At 33.6% G+C, this 23,466-nt stretch overlaps 1 protein-coding gene across 1 annotated transcript in view; it reads right to left on the bottom strand.

Annotated features, from left to right (window-relative positions):
* The window catches only part of Dmd (dystrophin), a 1,916,788-nt gene that overhangs the window by 1,734,719 nt on the left and 158,603 nt on the right, over nucleotides 1-23,466 (bottom strand). Inside the window, exon 2 of the mRNA XM_048336444.1 lies at nucleotides 690-751. Within this exon, the coding sequence (XP_048192401.1) occupies nucleotides 690-751 (62 nt within the window). The remainder of the gene's footprint in view (nucleotides 1-689; nucleotides 752-23,466) is intronic.

Raw genomic sequence — 23,466 nt, 5'->3', positions numbered from 1 at the left:
AGGAACGTGATACAAGAACATCATCAATAATAGAAGCTACCCTGAAAACACTAAAGGAAGGAGTAGGAGAAACACTTGGGATCCTTGGCACAGGACGGAACTTCCTTAACAAAGATCCAGAAAGACTACAAATCAAAGAAAGGTTGGACAAATGGGACTGCATCAAACTGCAGCGACACTCACTATTCAGTGAAAGACGGTTGCTACTACATTTGTCATAAACAAACATTATTAGGAAGAACTAAAGATGTAAATTTTATACACTTAAATAATTTCTCATTTTTACATGTTCTGCTGCTGATACCTGAATTAAAAGTGACTCATTCGTGTAATACTATCTACTCAGGAGGCTGAGATCTAGGGATATTGGTTCAAAGCCAGCCTAGGCACAAGTGTCCACAGGATTTTTATCTCTAACAATAAATAAATAAAGAAGCCAGAAGTAGAACTGTGGCTCAAGTGATAGAGTGATCCAAAAGGTAAGGGAAAATGCTGAGTTCAAGACCTGGTATTGGCATATACACACACCCATACAAACACACGTCAATATGTTTCAAGATTTAAGCAGGTAAACTAAAATAGGTACTAAGAGAAAAAAAAGAACACTTAAAATTTGTAAGTACATAGTCCATTCTGAAATTTCATAAATATTACATCATAAAAGAGATGTAACAAAAAGTCATTCTTACCTTAGAAAATTGTGCATTTATCCATTTTGTGAATGTTTTCTTTTGGACATCTTCTCTTTCATCTACAATGTAAAGTACAAAGAATCAAAAGTCAGAAATATATGTTCATGTAGTGCATATGTGACAACAAAATAATTTCCAGCTACTTATGCTAATGTTATTTTATATTTAGTATTAAGTTCATTGATTAATTAATTTAAGCATAAGTCATGGTATAATTAACCAAGTTGAAGTTAAATCCAAAAATAATATTGTCAAGTACCCTATAACTCAACCAGACATATTTTCCCTGATAATAAATAGGTACTCTAACTCAAGAGTACTGTCATTTAGTTAGAAAATCTATCCCTGAGTCTGTCTTTATAATGTCATCACCATCCATGTAGAAATAGTTATTCAGTTCTTCACAACACCTATGTATACTAGCATGGGCCACAGACTCTAAAGTAGAGGCTTTCTAATTAGGAGCATGGCTTAAAAAATCTTTGCATCTCAAACTATAACACATTATCTGAACAAATTAAAAGCTAGAAAAACATATTTGATAAATCTTTAAATGCTTGAAGGGAGCTGACTATTCTATAATTCCAAAATTTCTAGTACCTATTTTCATCTAAATGTCAGGAAATTTCAAATAAAAATGCAAATGTTACTCTTTATAGCTTACATATAAATACTTAAGGGAAAACTCTCTAAAGATTTGTACCAAGGGATTAGGGTGAGAAGTTATTAAGAAATGGCTTTAGAAAGTTCATGCTGATAAAAATTATCTCTATTTTCCTAACCTGGAAATTAGTATAGAGTGAAAGGGACAGGAAAGTCATCAACTTTGATTTATTAAAATGTTTCAAAGACTCATCTTTGATTTATTGGAAATATGATCACATTAATTAACATTTAATAAATGAGTACATATAACATGTAAGGTTTGGAGGGTTTGTATTTTAATTATTTCAGTCAAAACAACTATTACTGGATACCATAAGATGTAACCTTATTTCTCCTCACAATAATTTTTTTCTCTTCTGAAAACATAATTTCCCAGAAGAAATATATGTAAGCAATAAAAAATGTTTATGTTTAAATACAATTAAATAAATCAATGACTAGATATTTTAACCAAATAGCAGTGGATTAATAATATTTTAACTGTCTTCTTAAGTGAGAAGTCTTATTTAATATTAAAAAATATATTTTTATTTAATTGTGCTATTTCCATAAGGCAACTTTGTAAATTGTTGATCATTATCCATATAGTACAGCATAAATCATGTATATAATGTGCATTTCTTTCCTCTGTTGACTAATACAAGTGAATAAACATAGAAAATAATAGTTTTCAAATGTAATGTTGTCTTTCAGATTCTTTTATTGCCATATATTCAGTACCATCCTTTTTGGAATAATAAAACAAGAAACAGAATGCTCCAAATGATCCAAATTTAACTAGATGTCTATAAAAGGCTGTTCTATGCATCTTTTTCTCAGTGGTATATAGTGATAGTCCTAAAAGTAAATTACCTTACTTGTAATTCTACTTAATGTTTTCTAACACATGCATGTATAGCCTCTGTATATCAGAGAGTAAATGAATCTGCTATGGCTGAAATACAGTTTTTCCCAGCAAAATAACTGTTGAGACTTTAATCTCACCATGGCAGTGTTTGTAGGTGCAATATAAAAGGAGATGTTTGAGTCTCAGGGGGCAAAGCCCTTTTGCATAAATTAATGTCACATATTGGAAATGGGTTCTTATTCTCACAGGAATGGATATTTGCCTGCCTTCCCCTTTTCTACGGTGCATCCTCATCAGAAGCCAAGCAGAGGGTGGTGTCATGCTCTTGAAAAATTATAAGCCCAAATAAGACTTCTTTCCTCATATTAGCTAGTTTCTAGATAGTGTACCTATAATCCCAGCTGTACCAGAGCCATAGAAAGAAAGATCACCTGTACCAAATAAAAACTGCAAGACCTTATTAGAAAAATAATAAAAGAAAGATGGGGCTGTGCTATGGCTCAGTGACAGAAGGCCTCTCTAGCAAATCTAAGGTCCTGAGTACAAACCTGGGTATGTGGGTTTAATCAATGCATTAACTGGTTAAGTTTGGTATAACAACAGAAAATGTATTAAGATAGAATCACTGAGAACACAGATTCAGATATTTTAAACATAAAGTCATTACCAACAGCCTCCACTAAAAGTCATTTGAAAATGGCTGTTCCATAAGCCTGTAAGTGAAAAAAATATCATTTTTATTATTTTAATTTAAATTGCTCATACTCCTTGAAGGCAGCATGGAAACCTTGACATTATATTCTAATATTTTAAATATCATTCATCTAATGTAGAAAGTATGTTGAAAGTTCAATATATAAACATCTTCAGTAGGTAACCTCCATTGTTTCTGTTGTGTTTAATAAAATTTGAAAACAGTCTGCAATGGATTGCATACTAATGTTTTGCGTTTTCATAGCAGATTTCATTTCCATTAGTGTGATATATATATAAAATTCATTTTATTATTTGCATAATAAATCTTATAGCCATTATTAGTCTTATTATTTGTAATCTGTTTATACTTTTCTGTTTTATACATTAGAAAAACAAAAACTCAAAGTGAATAAAGATAGTAGGTGACAGGAATTAACTATAGACAATATAAACCAATGTTCTTGATTTAAAGTTGACCAGATATCTCCTGTTTACATTATTATTGAATAATGGCAGAGAACATATTAAGATAATCAGATTAGTAGACCTGAACTTATGAACACATTCAGGTCTTCTGCTTTGAATAAGTAAGAATTTTCCATGTATGTGAATAGCACTCTGAAATATTATAATGCACAATTTCAATGTCTTTATGAATTTATCACATGTCAAATATAGCACATCTTTCATCAGACTGCATAATTTGGTGCATAATACATTAAGTAACAACTTTCCTAAACTTACTAATTATATTTAGTGTCATATATAACAGTTTTAACTTTTTACTAAATTCATTTCAAAGAGAACATAAAAACATAAAATGATTTTAATGGGGTACCAAATGAGATACATGTATGCTTTGTATGATAGTTAAATAAAGGTAAGCATATCTATCACCTCAACAGTTTTTCATTTATTTATAGAGAATATTTTCAAAATTATCCCTTGGGCTGGGAATATAGCCAAGTGGCAAGTGTGTTCGCCTCCCATACATGAAGCCCTGGCTTTGATTCCCCAGCACCACATGTATAGATAATGGCCAGAAGTGGTGCTGTGGCTCAAGTGGCAGTGCTAGCTTTGAGCAAAAAGAAACCAGGGACAGTGCTCCGGCCCTGAGTCCAAGCCCCAGGACTGGCAAAAAAAAAATGGCTCAGTAAAAATTCTTACTCTTAAATATAAGTTAATATCCATTGATCACCCTCTTAAATTCTCTAATTTTCCCCATTGTCTGGTAACCACTATTCTACTCCTCACTTCTAGCGATATTGCTAAGAACTGGCAAATTGTTTTTCTCATGGTCTGACTCATTTTACTGATACTAGTAAGAATGTGGTTAGGAGCTTTCTTATTGTAATTGTATATATATATATATATATACATACATACATACATACATACATATATACATACATACGTACGTACATATTGTGTGGCTCAAATGTTACAGCACAGAGCACAGCCACAAGCAAGGAAGCTGAGCAAAATGTAAAACATAACCATGAGTTCAATCCTGAGTACTGGCAAAAATAATAAATATCTATATATACACTTTTGAGAGATCTGTTTATCTCAGTTTTTAAGCAATTGCCACTTTGTTAGATGTAACAAGATATTAGATGCTTGTTTTAATTTGAATTACCCTCAATAATGAAGTAGAACATGTTTAACATTTATTTTGCATGCTTCTACTTTTGTTAAAATACTAGATTATATTATTCATACATAAATCAACTGAGCATGAGATATTTTAAAATTAATTTGTCTAAGATTGAATATCAATATTGTTTAAACATTTGATGTTTAAGGATTCCATTTTAATATCTGCAAAAAATGAATCTCTTCCAGAAACATTCCTAAATAAACAGTTTCATGGAGTTGATTGACCTCTCTGTGGAAGATTACTGTTACCATGAAATCCAAGGAAAGGATCACTATCCAAAACTAAGCTACTGCAAGACATAGGTGGCTTACACCTAACTACTCAGGAAGCTGAGATCTGAGGATCGTGGTTCAAAGGCAGCCCATGAAGGAAACTCAGTGAGACTCATATCTTTAATCACAGAAAAAAAACAGGAGTTGTGACTCAAGTGATAGAGTGCTAACCTTGAGCAAAAGGAACTCAGGGACAGTGCCCAGGCCTTGAGTTCATGACTCAGGACCAGAAAATAAAAATCATGTAGCATGGAAGCAGTAAAATTAAATAAATAAAAAATAAAATGAATAAATAAAATAAAATGTTCATTACCATTTGAAGTAAATATTTTCACTTTTACCTTCTTTGGGATATGCCATTTGTTTTCTTGGAGACAAATGTTTACAAAATTAAGGGCAAGGAAACAGCAGATAACAAAAGGACTTAAACTATACTGACTATAATATAGGACATACTGAACTTCTCTGCATCAACTGAGATGAGTAATATGTGTGCAAAAATTTAAAACTTTGGTTTGATTTATTTTACTTTTTTATTGACCTTGCTTGGTCAACATTGTGTGTATCAAGTTAAAATGTCAGTCTCAGGATTCAAATGTATACATTTCCATTGTTAATTTTCATATTGTTGAGAAGTTGATCATTTAAGCACGATCAGTTGTACAACTACTCTTAAGGCAATACACTTACACATCATTTAGAAATATATCATAATATTCATGCTTTAGCAAGATTGATATTATAGTAGACACAGAGTATACATATTTATGTGAAAACAGCAATGAAAAGGAATGAGAAAAAGAATAAAGTGAAATCTGTTAGGAAATGATTATCTACATCTTCTTATTCTGACATTTTAAGAAGTACATATTCTTTCTCATTTTCTCCAGGGTTTCTTTATAACTGATTTTCTCTTACCATTAAAAATATACATGGGTATAATAGTTGTGAGAAACAAATCTTAGAAAGCTTGACTTAAAAATTGTTTCCTGGAAATGGCAAGAAGAAAGAACTACTACTTTATAACTTTCAGTGACCAACATTTTATTTTATGTTCTTTTTGGAAAAATTCCACATAAAATTAGCTTTCTAGCAATATAAACTTTCTATTTCTTCTCAGAATTCATTAACCTCTTCTAATAAAATTATTTATTATTATACTTCTAATACTTATGTATCTTTTTGTGGTTTTTAAGATTATTGTACTGACCTTTCACTCTGTTGTTAACTTTTTTATAGTCCTAAAACTCTCGGATTATATATGTGGCATATGTTAAACCACAATATTCATGATTCAAAAGAGCAAGTTATTACAGAAAAATGCTATCAAACACTAAATCAGAAATGGCTTCCAGTACTGATGCAATACATATTAGCATTGTAACCTTAAAATCTGTGTGACTAATTTCTGTGGAGATATTATTTTTTTTCTCAAATTTTTATTATCAAACTGACGTACAGAGAGGTTACAGTATCATACGCTGGGCATTGGATACATTTCTTGTACTGTTTGTTGCCTTGTCCCTCATGCCCCCCTCCCTCCCCCCCTTTCACTACCCCCCCAGGTGTTCAGTTCACTTACACCAAACAGTTTTGCAAGTATTGCTTTTGTAGTTATTTCTCTTTTTTTACCCTGTGTCTCTCGAATTTGGTATTCCCTTTGAATTTCCTACTTCCAATACCAGTAAACACGGTTTCCAATATACTCAGATAAGATTACAGAGATAGTGTCGGTACAATCATAGGAAGGTGATACAAAACATCATCAATAATAGAAACTACACATACACATAGGACGTTGAAAGTAGTTACAACTGTGATATATCACTTGTTTCCATAACATGGAGTTCATTTCACTTAGCATCATCTTATTTGTTTCTAAGTGTATAGCTATTGGGCCTTGTGATGCTCTGCTATGGCTTGCCAAAACCTGTACTAATTATTCCCAATAAGGGAGGCCATAGAGTCCATGTTTCTTTGGGTCTGGCTCACTTCACTTAGTATAACTTTTTCCAAGTCCTTCCATTTCCTTACAAATGTTGGAGGGGATGTGGCCAAAAGGGAACCCTACTTCATTGTTGGTGGGAATGTAAACTGGTTCAGCCACTCTGGCAAGCAGTATGGAGATTCCTCAGAAGGCTCAATATAGAACTCCCCTATGACCCAGCAGCCCCACTGTTGGGTATCTATCCAAAAGCGCACAAACAAAATCACAGTAATGCCACCAGCACAACAATGTTCATCGCAGCACAATTTGTCATAGCGAGAAGCTGGAACCAACCCAGATGCCCCTCCATAGATGAATGGATCAGGAAAATGTGGTACATTTACACAATGGAATTTTATGCCTCTATCAGAAAGAGATATTATTTTTTAACTCACCCAAGATTAGTGAAGATATAATGCAATCATATATGTAGTTCTTTATAAACAATTATTTATAGAATGCTTACTATATGCTGGTTATTGTACTAGTTTACTCAGAATATGAGCAAGACTCAATTCTTTGGAAAGTACACAGTCTTGTAGAAAACAGAAATATCACAAGAAACATGAAACGGCTAATATGAACAAGAATACATTTATCTGGTGATTATGAAAGGAGCATAGAAAATAGATATTGCTGCTACATGGCTGTTAGGGAAGATACTTTAGAGAAGTTGATTGCTAGACTAACTCTAGAAGGATGAATGAAAGAAAGGGAGGAGGAAAGTTAGGAAGGAAAAATCTGAATCTTTCTGAGTAGGAAGCAAGGGGAAGGCATAACACTAAGAAAACAAGTGTTCACACACTTCAATGTTCTTTTGTTTTGTACCCTCAAACCATGAACAGGGAAGTATGGCATGAGATGAAACTGCAAAGGGAGTCCAATAGAAGATGATGGAAAAACCTATGATATGACCCCTTGTATTGTCTGCTATCAGATAAGACGACAATATTTAACACCTGGAAAAAATATTTCTATGAATACTAAACATCATCTTCATTGCACAAAGCAGTTAGCCATAATCTGTGCTTGAAAAGCATTTTAGTGTCATTTTAAATGCATTTCATTTCTTATTAGCACATGTTAATTATGATGAATTATGTGTTTTATTGTGCTGTTTTCATACTTCAGTATAATAAACTATGATCATATCTATCCCCTACTGTCTTTGATTATCCTCTCCTCCATCCACCTCAACTCCTTCCTCTTCTATAATAGGCTCACTTCTATTGGTAAACATTTTCATAGTGTTTTGTTAGCTTATATATTAAGACCATCATTACTTATGTGACAAAAAAATTTAGGTATACAAAGAAATATTAAAATTTAGAACAGTTTAGCCTTACATATGGGTATGAAGAAATACCTATGAATATGATTTTGCTTCATTTACAAAAGGAAAATGAATAATATTGGAGAGCTATTAGGGTAGTCTATTCTTTGCTTCTATCAAGAACGAGAGGAAAAAGGAAATGAGAAATTGGTAAGATTAATGGTAAATATTAGAGTAGGCTATGTGATATTTAGGAGCATTATGAAGGAAGGCACCAAACTCAAGACATATTTAGAAAATGGGTTTCCTATGCTATTAATGCTACAAAAAGCAATGCTGAATGGAGGAGGTTACAAGGGAAAAGATGGCACGAAAAATGCCTTCCATTATAGCTGAGTAATTGCCTTTGATCATAGGATTTTTAGATTTCTAGGGCATAAGGTGATATTAGTGGTCAGTTTATAATGAGGAGGTCTAAAATGATTAAAACTTCCACACAAAGAACCAAAAAGCCATTAGTGTCAGAGAGGTCTCCTTATTTCCAATTCACTGTAAAAATCAATGCAATGCAGCTTTCACTGCTCATCATTCTATAAAAATTGTTCTTAATAATATTATCTATATCCTTTATCATTCCAAAGTAGTGACTCTCAAGACCAGAACTACACTCCAGGCATTTAGCACAGAGTGCACTACATAGTAATGTTCAGTAAAGGTGTGTTAATGAAGCCTGGATTTACCTTTGGGAATTCTCATTTTTCCTTTCTAAAAATATTTTATTCTTATTAACCTATGTTAGGCAGAATAATGGTGTCCCTTAAGATGTTCACATCCTCACCCCTGACATCCATGATTAAATTATAAGAGTAAAGAGAGTTATTGTTACAAACCGAATTAGATTTACTGATTGACTAACTTGACAGGGAGATATGAGAAGGACAACCAGAGGTAGTAGCACACAAAGGATGTAGTCCAATATTGCTGGTTTTGAAGATGTAGGAAGAAAACCTTGTGCCAAAAAATGTGTATAGTTTTGAGAAACTGGAAAATAAGAAAATAAGATTCTTCCCTGGAGACTTCAGAAGGCACAAAGCCAGCAGGAATCTTGATTTCAGCCTGAGAAGTTCAGTTTGTATTGTGTAATTTAGAGCCTCTTAACATACAGTGTTTAATCTTTTAAGCTTCAGAAACCAAGTAACAAATACGCACTTACTTCGGTCAATGGTAGAAATACAATTATGAGAATCATAATGTTCTTACCATTGTACATATTGCTTTGTAACAGGAGACACAGAAAGAATAGATACGTAGATGTAGATAGACTGATAAGTTTGTATTGTTTGATCGTAAGAATATATTTTAGGAAGAAAGTTTTAAAATGCAGTCTTTCTGGATGAAGTGAAATCTCAGCTGAGTTTGACAAGTCACAGGACACAGACAAACAAAGTAGGAAAGTTATGTTCTGATTTCAAAAAGAGTAAGTACAACTGTGAGGACGTCAGAAGATAAAGCCAATTTACAGAAATTTGAGAACAGACAGAAATAAAAGTATCAGCTATAGGGAGCTGGGAATATGGCCTAGTAGTAAAGTGCTTGCCTCGTATACATGAAACACTGGGTTTGATTCCTCAGCACCACATATATAGAAAAAGCCAGAAGTGGCGCTGTGGCTCAAATGGTAGAGTGCTAGCCTTGAGCACAAAAAAGCCTGGGACAGTGCTCAGGCCCTGAGTTCAAGCCCCAGGACTGGCAAAAATCAAAATACAAAAAACAGAAAACAAAACAAAACAAAAAAGTATCAGCTATAACTCTAAGGGAAAAGTGAAATAATTCTTATGAAGAGTTTTAAATTGAGCCAGAACGTTTTGGGATTGATAAACACTGGAAATAACAAGACCAATTAACTGACTATAGTTATCATCATTATAAGTGACAATGTACTCATGAATTACAGAGGGCAGGGGCGAACAATAGGTGCATGGGAGGTATATGTAAAACTAGTTATTAGATGTGGAGTTCAGAAACTTAGGAGATCATAGTTCAAAGCCAACCCATGCAGGAAAGGCCTTGAGACTCTTATTTACAATTAACCTCCAGAAAAGCAGAAGTGGCGCTGTGGCTTACATGGTAGAGCACAGACCTGGAGCTAAAATGTTCAGGGATAGCACCCAAGCCCAGATTTGAAACCCCATTACCAATCAAACAAACAAAGAAGAAACAAATCTGAATGAAATCATAGGTGAGGGAGACACAATCCATTAGGTGTGCAGTAACTGAAATCTCTGTAGTGAATAACTTTACTAAGAGAACCAAAGTACCAAAGTCTCCAGGTCCTCCTTCAAATACAAAATGTTTCTTCCTAATTTCATGGGCTGATTTGTCATTTGCTTCAGAAACACTGGAATTCAATCATAGTCCTATCTCTCTTCCTGTCTTCTTTTTTGCTCTTCTTCATGTTCTTCCTAAGCAAAATGACCACAAATTCTACCTCAACCACTTTTCCATACTGATACTCATATACTTTTCATACTTGAGCTTTTTCCCAATTATTCTATCATTCTCATGTCTATGAAATCACAGTCAATGTTGTAACCAATGAATAATTCTTGAGACATTATTCAAGTCTGAGAAATTTTTACCGGAATTTAAAGACCAGATTATTTAGAATGGAATGTAAGGGCTTCAAAATTTGACTGCAAGATATTTTTCTCAATATTAACCATCAAACAACTTGGTACTCACAAATACTCTTGAGTTGTATCTACCAGGTCCATTGTAGCTAAAGAAGATAAATTCTTCCATAAATAAGCCATACCATTTCTAGCCCCAGTCTTCTGTTCATAAAGTCCCCAGAATGTAACTTCAGAAACTTTACTATTAAAATATAGTTAAAATGTTTGTACTTCTCTCGGTTGTAATTCCTCAGTCAATTTTCTGATACGTATACACACATACACACACACATATGAAGCATGCATGTATGTTTTACACATGCTTCAAATTTGTATATATATATATATACAAATATTTGTATATACATATTTGTATATACATATTTGTATATACAAATATTTAGTATTTGCAACACAAATAGTAAATATGTTCACACATACACTCATGCTTTCTTTATACATTACTAAGTATACCTATCACTTCTTAAATTTGAACACAATTTGTAATGTATAACCAAACATGGTAAATTCCTGAAGAAATAAATCCTTATCGAGTTTACTGAATGAATTCATTGATTAGTAAATTAAATTACAAGTTTCCAATCCTCTAAGTCAGATTTTTCTCTCCACGTGTCTATATCACTCAAAACTACTGTTAATTATAAAACTTTGGTATTAATCACACATTTCCTATAATAGCTTCATTTATATGATTTGTGTATTGCAGTACTTCTATTTTTGTTACTGTAAAGAAGGAAATTTGATATCCAAGATATGGAATCAACACAGATGACTCTCAGTGGACCAATGGCTCAAGAATATGTGGTACATATACACAATGGAGTGCTTGTCATCCATCAGGAAGCATGATATTGCACCATTCATAAGGAAATAGAAAGACTTGGAAAAATATATTAAGTGAAGCAAGACAGATGCAAAGAAACATAAGACATATGGTTTCCCTCATTTGTCGTAACTAGAATATGCCTACAAATCTAAAAGTGAACACATTGGATGGTAAAAGAAAAAAAAAGAAATTACACTGGGACATGATACAGGACTCTAGGTATTCACACCAAGTGAGATCAAAGGAGGATATTTCTAGGTAAGGATCACAAAGGTGCAATAGCTATGTGCATCTGATCATATAAAATAGTATTTATCAAAATGAACTCCAGGAAAAGGAAACATGAGGTTTTTGCTTTTTGTTTCTGTTTTCTTTTTCTTTTGTCTTGTTTGTTCATCTTGCTTGTTTATATTGTTTGTTTGTCTTGTTTGTTTATCTGCCTATTGGAGGGCAAGGGGGAGATAAAAAATTGAGACAGAGTTGAATAAATTCAGCAGTGATACTCACTAGACACTAGGTTGAAAAGGAAGTATACAATCTGTGGGTGGGGAATGGGATGAAAAACTGAAAGGAAGAGGGAAAATGGTGACATTGTTCCAAAAGAAAAATGTTATCTTTATCTAACTTATATTACTGTAAGCCCTCTGTACATAACCTTTACAATAAAAATAAAGAATTTTTTAAATGAAGAAGGAAATTTGATATCTGAAATATTTCTTGAAAACAATTTCCCTTGAATTCTTTGGGTGAATCACTGTATTTCATATTTCATGACTGTTATGGTTCTGAACACAGTATAAAATACTATAGATTACATGTATAAAACTTTGTCTCCATTACAAACATTTCCTCATTCTTGTGTAGGTCAACTACCTTTGATTGTACAGAGTTGCTAGACCCAGGAAAGCATTTGGCAAGGTATGTCAGTTCATATCCAAGAAAAATAACTTCCCATATCCTGCTACTTAATCATAGAATTTATACTATCTTAGTAAATTGAAGTTATACTCAGGACTTTATATAATCGTACAATTACATATTCATAAGCATGGTGTCATATACACAGAGAAGCAGTATAGAAATATTTTATAGTGAAAGTCTAATGTATTTGTCTACCTAGACTGGCTTCCAATTAATTCTCAGATTTCAGCTGTCAGTTGTGTTAATGATTAGTAAGATTGTTTTTTATCATTTACAAAAAGTAATGTCTTTTGATTGAAAGGTTGAAACAAAATATGAAATGGTAGTATAAATTTCATGTGTACATGTCTAAAAGTATGCAATCTGATATTAGAAATAACGAGAGTAATGAATATTTCTTCAGTATATTATAATTTACAAACTGATTTCTCATATTGATATCTAATAATGTTTGAACATGAATTAGTGGGCATAAACTTGATAAGGGTAAAAATAAGTTACTGTTAATTAATATGCAGGCTTGAAATATACTTAAGTAGTGGGTCATGAATAGCATTATTTTTCTTAAAATAATGATCATGTACTAATTATGGCAGAATGCATCAAAATATGGGCAAGGTCTCCGATGTAATTTGGTTTTGCAATTAAGACCACGGAAGAACTGTCAATTTGATAACTGTTTCCAAATCTCACCCTAGTCAAATTTACTTTTAAAGTATTCAGTTTCCCCACTGAATAAATTTAAAATATGATCTTCAGATGGATGCAGTGGTTAGGTCTCCAATCATATATTTGGAAATCTGAATTGTAGAGGATCACTACTTGAAACCAGCCCTGAAAGAGAAGACCATGAGCCTCTTTCTCTAAAATAACAAAAGTCATGCTGGAGGCATGACTGAAGTAATAGAGCATCAGCTATGCAAGCAAGCCGAGCAAGCATGAGACCTTGAGTTCAAAATCCTAGCACTAAACAAATAACAAAGGAAAACCAAACTTATTCTCTAATACACACACACACACACACACACACACACACACACACACATACACACACACGGAATATGAATGGGTTGCAAGTCATTCTTTATAAACACAGGAAAAGTTATTTAAATGTTTACAACTGCTGTTTCTGAAAGTCTTTCTGGTGAGATGCTTTAGAAGCAGATAACTGACAGATACAGTGCCTTTTGCAGTGAAATTAAAGAGGGACATTAAAACCATAAGATAGCCCAGCGCAGGTGGGTCACACCTGTAATCCTAGCTTCTTAGGAAGCTAAGATCTGAGGATTGTGGTTTAAAGCCAGCCAGGGCAGGAAAGTCTGTGAGAATCTTACCTTCAATAACTACCAGAAAACCAGAAGTGGCACTCTTGCTCAAGTGGTAGAACACTAACCTTGAGCTGAAGAGCTCAGGGACATCAACCAGGACCAGAGTTCAAGTCCCACCGACAAAACAACAACAAAAAATAACATAAGATATATTTGAAAAAAAAAGATATATTTGCTCAATTTGCACTCTGGAGTTACCATTAAGACATGGATGCACTCAAGGCCTGTTTTCCAGAATTTACTTGTAACTATATGAAATAGATTCTGTATATGATGAACATTTCTCATTGCAATCATTCACAGCTCTCTGTTCTTTGCACAAGCACCTTTCTTATGTCCTTCAACCCAAATACGATAGAGATTTTTAGTTCTTCAAGGAAGACCTCCCCCAGTGAAATGCTTACATCAGTACTTATTTCATCATCTTACCAAGTAGCCCAAGCCAGTTTCAAACTCTTGATTCCCCTGTCTTAATCTCTTTGGTGCTGGAAATAGTGGCATTTGAGATTTATGCTACCATGCCTTGCTTTTTCATCAATTTCAATTAATCTAAAAAAAACAATATGAATATAGGACCTACAATTCCCATCTTGATCTTGTACTAGCTATGTACCCTTGGACAAACCTCAAGCAACATCCATTGTCAAGCTCCCATTCATAGTAACTACCTCATACTTTACTGTGAGTAGATTATGCTTCCTGTTTCATTGATGTGTGACGTTGAAATAAAACATTGAAGTCATCCAAAAATTCTTCTATTTAAAGCATATTATGTTTTCTTTTCTATCTTAGTCATTATCCCTACCTGTTTTTTCATACATAGCTAAGGATTAGCATAGACAGAAATCAATCTAAAAATCAATTTAAGATGAAAGTAAAGCCTAAGGAAATTTGGTGTGGGTTATTATAAAAACAATAATCAGTACTAAAACTGCTCATTTATATGTTGTATTGCCAATTACAGAAAGCACTTAAAGCAGAAACAAAGTTTAGAAATACTCATTCACTCTCTCTTCGCCAAATATGGAAGTCTGAAGGCAGTGTTTATGAAAGACCAAGCCAAAAATTATAAATAGAGGGCCAAACATTCTTTCCAGCATAAGGAGGGGAAATTTTTGCAGCCAGTAAAAGAACATCATATTCCAACCTTGAGGATGCAGACTTCAAAAAATTAATACTAAGAATACAAAGAATTCCTGAGCACTAATCAAAGAGAAGAGAAATTTGAGAATTAATCAAATGTCATTTGAACAGATGGTCCAAGTGGAAGAGCAAAGGAAGTCATGAGTCACACAATCAAGTTTTATTCAGCTGGAGTTGCTAAGACTGATGACAAGGGCTTAATGGCAGGTTTGTCCAAGATTTCTAATGAATGAGTTCTTTTTTATTCAAGTTTATCAAGACATTCTGTAATAGTATTTATTTCTCCTCTAGTATCTATGATAGGACCACATTGAACACACAACCCTCAGATTAAGTTCCATGTTTTGAATGACTAATAATTTATAAAAATGCGATTTAAGTTAGTACTTAAAGTAAGCAATTTTTAGAAGTTCCCATTGCCTAATACAAGTGAGTCCCTATGTTTTATGTTTTATGCCAGTGCCAAATCTAAACAATTCTAATATAAAGTTCTAAGAGCTATAAAACTTCCCTAAACTAACTTGTTTGTACTTACATGCCATTTAATTGAGCTCATACAGAAAAAAATGTATCTTAGAATAACTAAGAATTTACAAACACAATCATTGAAAATCGGGTATTTTATATTTCACATACAACAAAATAGAAGTGTTTGAGGGGTTTTGTTTGTTTATATTTTTTTTGACAATCCTAAGGCTTGAACTCAGGGCCTGAGCACTGTCCCTGGGTTCTTTTTTCTCAAGGCTAGTACTCTACCTCTTGAGTCACAGCACAATTTCCAGCTTTTCCTATTTATATGGTGCTGAGGAATCCAACCGAGGGCTTCATGCACGCTAGGCAAGCACTTTACTGCTAAACCACATTCCCAGCCCCCAGAGTTTGGGTTTTCTTAAAATTTTTCCATACTATTTTTTAATTTATTCATATTTTACATACTAAATCTTTAGTCTAAATTCTCATAGTTACAAGATACTAAACAAAATTGTCAAACTGTTTTCCTCTGTGGCCAGTGTATTCATTTAGAATGGTTACATGTATGAGTACATATTTATGCATGTTATGGCTCTATACATACTTTGTATATTATATTTGTATATAGATTTGATGCAAATTGACTTGCATATTAAGCTCACATATAGACGTAACTTTGCATCTCCACATGAAAAATTGTATAGCACACTACAGCTATTATTTGATTACATTTAAATGACTATAAAGTTGAATCTCCAGAATAGCCAAAGTTTATAACTTAAAACATTTTACAATGTGCAGTTAAATCATCCTAAGTGTCTTTCTTGAGTTGCAATACAGTGGTTTCAGCTCTGAGCCAATATACCTGGGTTTAAATGGCAGCTCTGCTAAATTTTAACAGCATATTTCTGCTTCCTTATGTGTAAAGTGATAACAAGAATATTGACTTGGGTTTGTTGTGAACATTTGATGAATGTCCCCACTTGAATCCCGGCTCTAACACTAGCTCTGTAGACTTCAGCTAATCATTTAATTATCCAGAATTCAATTTCTTTAGCTGAACTAAAAGGAGTTTAGAAAAGATCATTTCTCTGTGTTTCTTCAGACCTAAGAATCTATAAACTGACTGTTCTAGTGTTTTACTCAGGAGGTAAAATAACTTCCTCATTGGACACACATGTCTGGACCCAGGTTGCCTCAAATTAAAGCCTATCCATGTCAATGACTATATTTTTCTTGATTCATTTATCTGATTTTTCTCTTCCATAATTCTCTCATTTACATAGTGAAAAAATAACAGCTATCTCAAGGATTAAGTGAGCCATTATCTTTTAAAAAAGAAAATGTCTAGTCATACAAGGTGGATATGAGAACATTTAGGGTCACACAGCTGCAAAAAAGAGGCTTTGAACAGACTTTCAGTTGTTAAAGTAATTAATAGAAATGTGGCAGAATTATATCCCTCTATCCCAGAAGTTATATTCTTATTAAGATAGAGTACATAAAATAAATTGGTATGTATGTGAATGTTACCCACAATAAATATGATATTCCCAAAGGAGTGTTTACAAAGTAAAAATTTCTAGCCTCAAATAAAGAATACTTTATTCTTATCCTGGTATATATGCTTTTTTATATTATGCCATGAAACTCTAAAATTGTAAACACAATTCTGAATGGATATCATGACAGGCAGTAATTTTCATTAGATTCCAAAGGCTCCATCATTTGAAAAATGTTGAAAAGTAGACATTAATCTGGATTTTATGCATACTAATTATTAATGCTTTACTTTGTTTTCAAGAACAGAAGTTTTAATAGTATGAGGCCTATTTATTTTTTTGTTTTTCTTCACTGTGCTTTTACTCACCACTTATGAATAAGATATGCTGTGGGGTTGGAAGTGATGAAGGAGAATGATGAAAGATGTGACACTTATCAAGAGTCATGGTACTCAAGAACTGGAGTGTTGAATTTAACCCACTTTGTACAAGCACTTTAAGGATAATAATTTTAAAAAGATGTTCTATTCTCCACCCTCAATATGTTTTTCTTCTTATGGATCTGTGCACAACAACTTGGATTTAAAAGAACTACAGTTATACAAGCTTCAACTACAGCAGAGAAATCCAGGACTCTATAACTATCTTAATAAATCATTTTCTTCATATTTCTGTAGACATTACTCTTTAACCATCTAGGATTAAGCACTTATTTTTCAGTTTTTAATACTCCAGTATACATAGATAGTTTCTTATCACCCATTCTTTATGAGAAACACACAATTTTTTGTGAGATATCTCTTGATGTTAAATATTGACATGATGCAGTACAGTAATTGAGACTCAGCAAGATTTAACTAACCGTACCAAATATTTTAAACATTAATCAGTCATATATTTATACTACCCACTTTGTTTAGCTAAAGCAGCTCATGTCATGAAGGGATCATTCAAGTGTGGAATTGATCATTCTAACAGCATATAACAAATCTCATTCAATACAAGAAACAAATCACTTTTCTCTGCATGGACACAATGAATTCACAGCTTGGAAACCAGCACTTTCAAACTATACTATGAAAGTACTTGAAAATCACAAACTCAGCAGAGATCAGTAGACAGAGCCAGTAACTCCTAAAAGAACAGTATTGATTTGTAGAGTAACATGAAAAGAAAAAAAGGTATGTGTTAACGTAAGTACTAAATTTAGACAAAAAATCATTGATTAGGAAATAAAAATTCAAGACAGAGAAACAAGTTAGAGATGAAAACACCATTCTTTTTTTGAATAACTTATCTGAGAAGTCAAAGCAAAAAATAGATTATAATTCATATGATTTGGGAAAAGTAGAAATAGGAAGATACATAATTGATCCTTATCATCAACAAAATTCTGAGACTGGTTAATTATCAACTTAAAAAAAGATTCAGAAAGATGTGACAAGATAATTCTAGATGCTTTTGTTTGCATGATTCTAGCATTTTCTGAGAGACAACTACAGTTTGCCCTTCCCTCCCTTGAAAAACATTTAAATTCTTAAAGTTATCTTTTCAAATAAATTCCATACTTGATAAAGCTAGGTCAAACATAATTCATGTTACTTGTATCCAAATATGTTAATATAATACTTAGGTAAAAGAGTTTACTGCTCAACAGTGAAGTCTTGTTTTATTTCATAAAATTCTTCAATATCACATTCAAATGGGAAAATGTTTTCCTTCTTGTAAGGTTATGGCATTCTTTGTGCAATATCAAGGGAACAAATATCTCTTAACCTGAAATTACATGGGAAAAAAATTTTCCTGTCATTTCTTAGAACTTAATTGGCATTTATCTGCTATAAACACATGAGGTTGTTTTAGTTTGTTCAGTTATCCTTGTCAGGGTAGGCCACTTACAGCCAAATTGGTATTTTCTCTGAGTTACTATTAGTGATAATAAGAATTTTCAATTCACACCAATTATAACAATTCACAAGCAAGCACAGATAGAGATAACCAAGGAATCTAACCAGAACATTCTGTTTAGTTTCATTAGATGCTGACTTAATGAGAGAAAACAAAATCATTAGCACTGACAAACTTGTAATTCTTGTAGAGTAGCTTGCTGAAATTTAAAGCCTATCTGTAATGGAAACTGTGTTAAAGAAGAAAATGTATATTTAATTTAGCAAGGTATACATGAAAATCATGAGAGGGAGAATAGTATATGCGACTGCTATACTTTAAAAAGAACGAAGTTTTTCTCTTATGGTGTTTGTTTTATAGGTATCACCAATGGCAAAACTATTTTGATTTTTCATCATAATGAAATTTACATGTAACTAATGTCTAAATTTGTAAAATCATATGTCTATCAAAATGGCAATATAGCGGGGATGGGAATAGGGCCTAGTGGTAAAGTGCTCGCCTCGAATACATGAAGCCCTGGGTTTGATTCCTCAGCACCACATATATAGAAAAAGCCAGAAGTGTCACTGTGGCTCAAGTGATAGAGTGCTAGCCTTGAGCAAAAAAGACACTAAGGACAGTATTCAGGCCCTGAGTTCAAGCCCCAGGACTGTCAAAAAAACAAAACTAAATAAAAATGACAATATAGAAATGTATGGATTTTAAACTTTAACTTTGCTATAAAACAAAATGTTGGAATATGAATATCTTAGTGTTTTATTTAATGTTCCTATTATTTAAATTAATTTTTATATGTGAGTTTATATTCTGACATGATATGAAGGCTACTTGAGATTTCATATTTCAATATTCTGTGCTTTGCCAAATGTGGCAAACATAAATGCATACATGAAACTCTAACTTTATTCTGTAGGTTCATTTCAGGTTACAGCTCTTAAGTTGTATTCATGCAAACCTCCAGCAATCCCACACACAGCATCATGAGGAAATGAAAAGGATTTAAGAGCAAGTGTATGTCCATACATAGATTGTTGAAATTTCCTCTGTAACTAATATGAATGTAAAGGTTTACCAGCAATATAACTCAATAAGTAAGAAAAACAATCCATAGCTACTTTATTATTTCTCAACATTTCTGTAGCATTGTTCTTAATATTGTTTACTTGGTCTGACCTCAGAATATGTAGATATTTCATTGCCCATCGGCCATTCATGTCAGTTTATCTTTCAGCTAAACTTTGGGATAGATGTCGCCAACTATCTTCCTTTATATGTTCAAAGTACCAATACTTGGAACCCAAATTCAGAGCCTCATGCTCTTGCTAGGCTTCTTTGTTCAAAGCTGGTGCTCTACTACTTGAACCACAATTCCACTTCTGACTTTTTATTGATTAACTAGAGATAAGAGTCTCATTGACTTTTCTGCCTGGGATGGCTTTGAACCACGATTCTCAAATCTGTTTCCTGAGTAGCTAGGATTAAAGGCATGCACCTCCAGCGTGCTTTTAATCAAAGGCTCAACCTATGAGATAAGAACATAACTGAAGTAGTATGATATAATATGAGTTGTGAGACTGTGGATATCTGAATTTGGATATAAATGTTTTTAAAAGTTCAATAGAATGAACCTTTCCTCCAAAACATATGACTAATACATAAATTAAGAAAACATTTAAAGCCAGCCACATGTGGCTCATAGATATACTCCTGGCTACCTAGGAGATTGACATTAGGAGGGTGGTCATTTGAGACCAGCCCAAACAGAAAAGTTTGTGAGATCCCTTTACAACAGAGAGTAAGACATGGTGGTATTCACCTGATACCCTAGGAAAAAAAAGGTACATAGGCAGATCATTCAAAGGCCTATACTCAGACAGGAAGCAAGACATCTATCTCAAAAATTAACAGAAAAAAATGGACTGGAAGTGCAGCTTAGCACTAAAAGCAACTGCCTACCAAGTGTGAAGCCCTAAATTCAATACCTAGTACCACAAAAAAAGAAAGAACAAAAAAAAAACACTTTCTAATAGGTACAACAGGATAGTGACTACTACATTATCATAACCTACACTTTTGCACTTATAGACTTATAACCCAAAATGCATGGCATGGTCAGAGTATTTTATGGAAAAATTAAATATGCCTGCAAGATTGATGACTTTGTGGCCATCAGTACTCATGTGGAGGAAGGATGCAACTATCTAATTAAATCTTTTTTTTTAAGTTACAATTGCTTCCCCTGTCAAAAATGACTATGGATTACCAAGGATAGATGCTTCTCTTCCATGGACTGCACATGTTGCTAGGATGTTATGACATATTAGCCACATGGTGAATGATAGGGTCTGGCATCTTGTCTTCATGCTGGGGAAAGGCAAAGCCCCTTCAAGGTGATGGGTTTGCCTAAATCTCTGAAGACAAAGTTGTGCACTTGGCTGATAGTTTACAAGACCCATGACTGGGACTAGGAGCTTCCTGTGACCCTGTCCACTGCCCTGAGCCTATTTAGGCCTGGAACAGTCGAGGCATCATTATGCCATGCCACGTGTCTCCGGGTTCATGTCCTGTGTTCTGTCTCCTGGCTTGTCTCTGTGGCATACCAGTTCAACTCTGAATTGGAGCACAATTGGTTTGTTGGTATTATTTTTGTTCTTTCTCTCCTGTCTGGCCTGTTTCCCAACAGTGTTAAGAGTATTTGTGGGTTGCAGGCCTTTGTAACAACTGGTTGCCTGCAGACTGCTATGGCTCTAAGACTCTAAGATTTGATCCTTCAAGATATGTCTTCTCTGATTTATCACCTTACAACAGTTGGTTCCTACCATGGATGCACAATTCTTAGTCCTTGTACACAAATTGGGCCACATGGCTATTTCTGATCATAGTATAGCAAAGAGAACTAATAGGGATTATTTCTAGGAAGAGGTGATTAAATATTCATGATTATTTTCTCATTCAGCAGTCTCTTATTCCCAAGACTATAGGTAGAAAAATAAAGGCAGAAATGATTTTAAAAAGAAAACTTTAGCTTTACTAGCACCATTTTGAATCTACAGGTGATCCATTTTCTCCCTTCAGTTATGTTTCGATTAGTTTTTTTTTTAAAGCATCTCTGCTCTAACTTTTAAATGAAATATAACATATCGGAATCTGTTAACCATGTTCCAATTAAGAGAAAAATTCAGTTAGAACTTCCTGGTATATCTACTCTTGAGAATAATGCTACAGAAAATATTATATACTTCTTAAAATCTCCAGGAGGCCAGGTTCTATTCTTTAGATAGTCACAGCAAAATGCCATGAATTTAGTTGACCTACTACAATCTCCTCTAAAAAGTGAATTATTTTACCTTCTTCAGATTACTAGAGAAAAAAGTAACTACCACAGAGCACATAAAAAATACCTAAATGTGTTCTTTTTATATATGTATGTATATATATTATTTTATTGTGAAAGTGATGTACATAGGAGTTAGTTACATAATTAATGTACATTAATGAGTACATTCCTTGTGGAACAGTATTACTCCCTCCCTCATTTTCTTTCACTTTCTCACCCCCACGACTCCCCGTCCTATGTAAAATTCATTTCCAACATGGTATCTTGTGAGTAGTGTTGTTCCATTGGTTCACCCTTGTCTCATCATTTTGTGATTCCTCTTCCTTTCCTCAAATCAGATAAATGTATATACAATAAACAGGGTATGCTCTTAAAGGCAAGTTTGGATTGGAATTGTGATATTTTTCAATTCTTGAAAAGAGGGATGGAGTTTGGAGTTGTTTTCCATTGGCCTCTATTGGGTACTTGCAAGAAAGATTAGAGATAGGTTAGGAAAGTCTTCCTCGATCTGAATAGATATAAGATCAAAAGTAGTTTTCCAAGCTCTGCCTGCCTAGAAAACAAAAACATAAACCACTGAAGAAAAAAGTAGGAAACTCTAATACCCTAAGGGCAGGCAAAGATCTTTTCATAGTGATGAAAAAGGTAGAAGCCTCATGTTTAGAAGTGGGGAATATCCTCTAGTATTCAGGATGTTGCACTAATAAGTGTGATCTGTTAGCAATGGGGAAAGGGCATGTATAAAAGGCCTGCTGAAACTGAGATGGAGGAAGACAGAAATCCCCTTAGCACCCCAGGCACCACACTAAGCACAAAATAGTAGCAGCCCATCTCTGCAGGTCTTTGATGTCTGTTGTGTTCTGAATGTTGCTATAGCAACAACCAAACCCCCAAACTAAGTTCAATACTAACTCCACTGAGTGAACTCCATTCTAATATTGTGACAGAAAAAGAGTTGTGTGTATTTCCAGAGTTAAATACATTTACTCGATTCTCTGTTTTGATTCAATTAGAATGTTACCATGGTCTTAGACCAGAAAACAAGCAAAATAGACATATTTTCAAGACATGAAGTCATTGACAAGACCAGGCTCAGAGATATTCTAGATATTGCAAGGTAAGTGTAAGGTCTGCCGCGGAAGGCTTCCCCATCCTGGTTAAGTCTCTGCCCAGTATCTACATTACCTAGGTAACTGGCCAACTGGAGGCAGTTACAGCTCCCTTCTCTGAGGTCACATCCT

Source organism: Perognathus longimembris, chromosome 28 (genome assembly GCF_023159225.1).
Source record: "Perognathus longimembris pacificus isolate PPM17 chromosome 28, ASM2315922v1, whole genome shotgun sequence".
Lineage (NCBI taxonomy): Eukaryota > Metazoa > Chordata > Mammalia > Rodentia > Heteromyidae > Perognathus > Perognathus longimembris.
The sequence above is the reverse complement of the archived record's forward strand: the minus strand, read 5'-3'. Positions and strand labels throughout refer to the sequence as shown.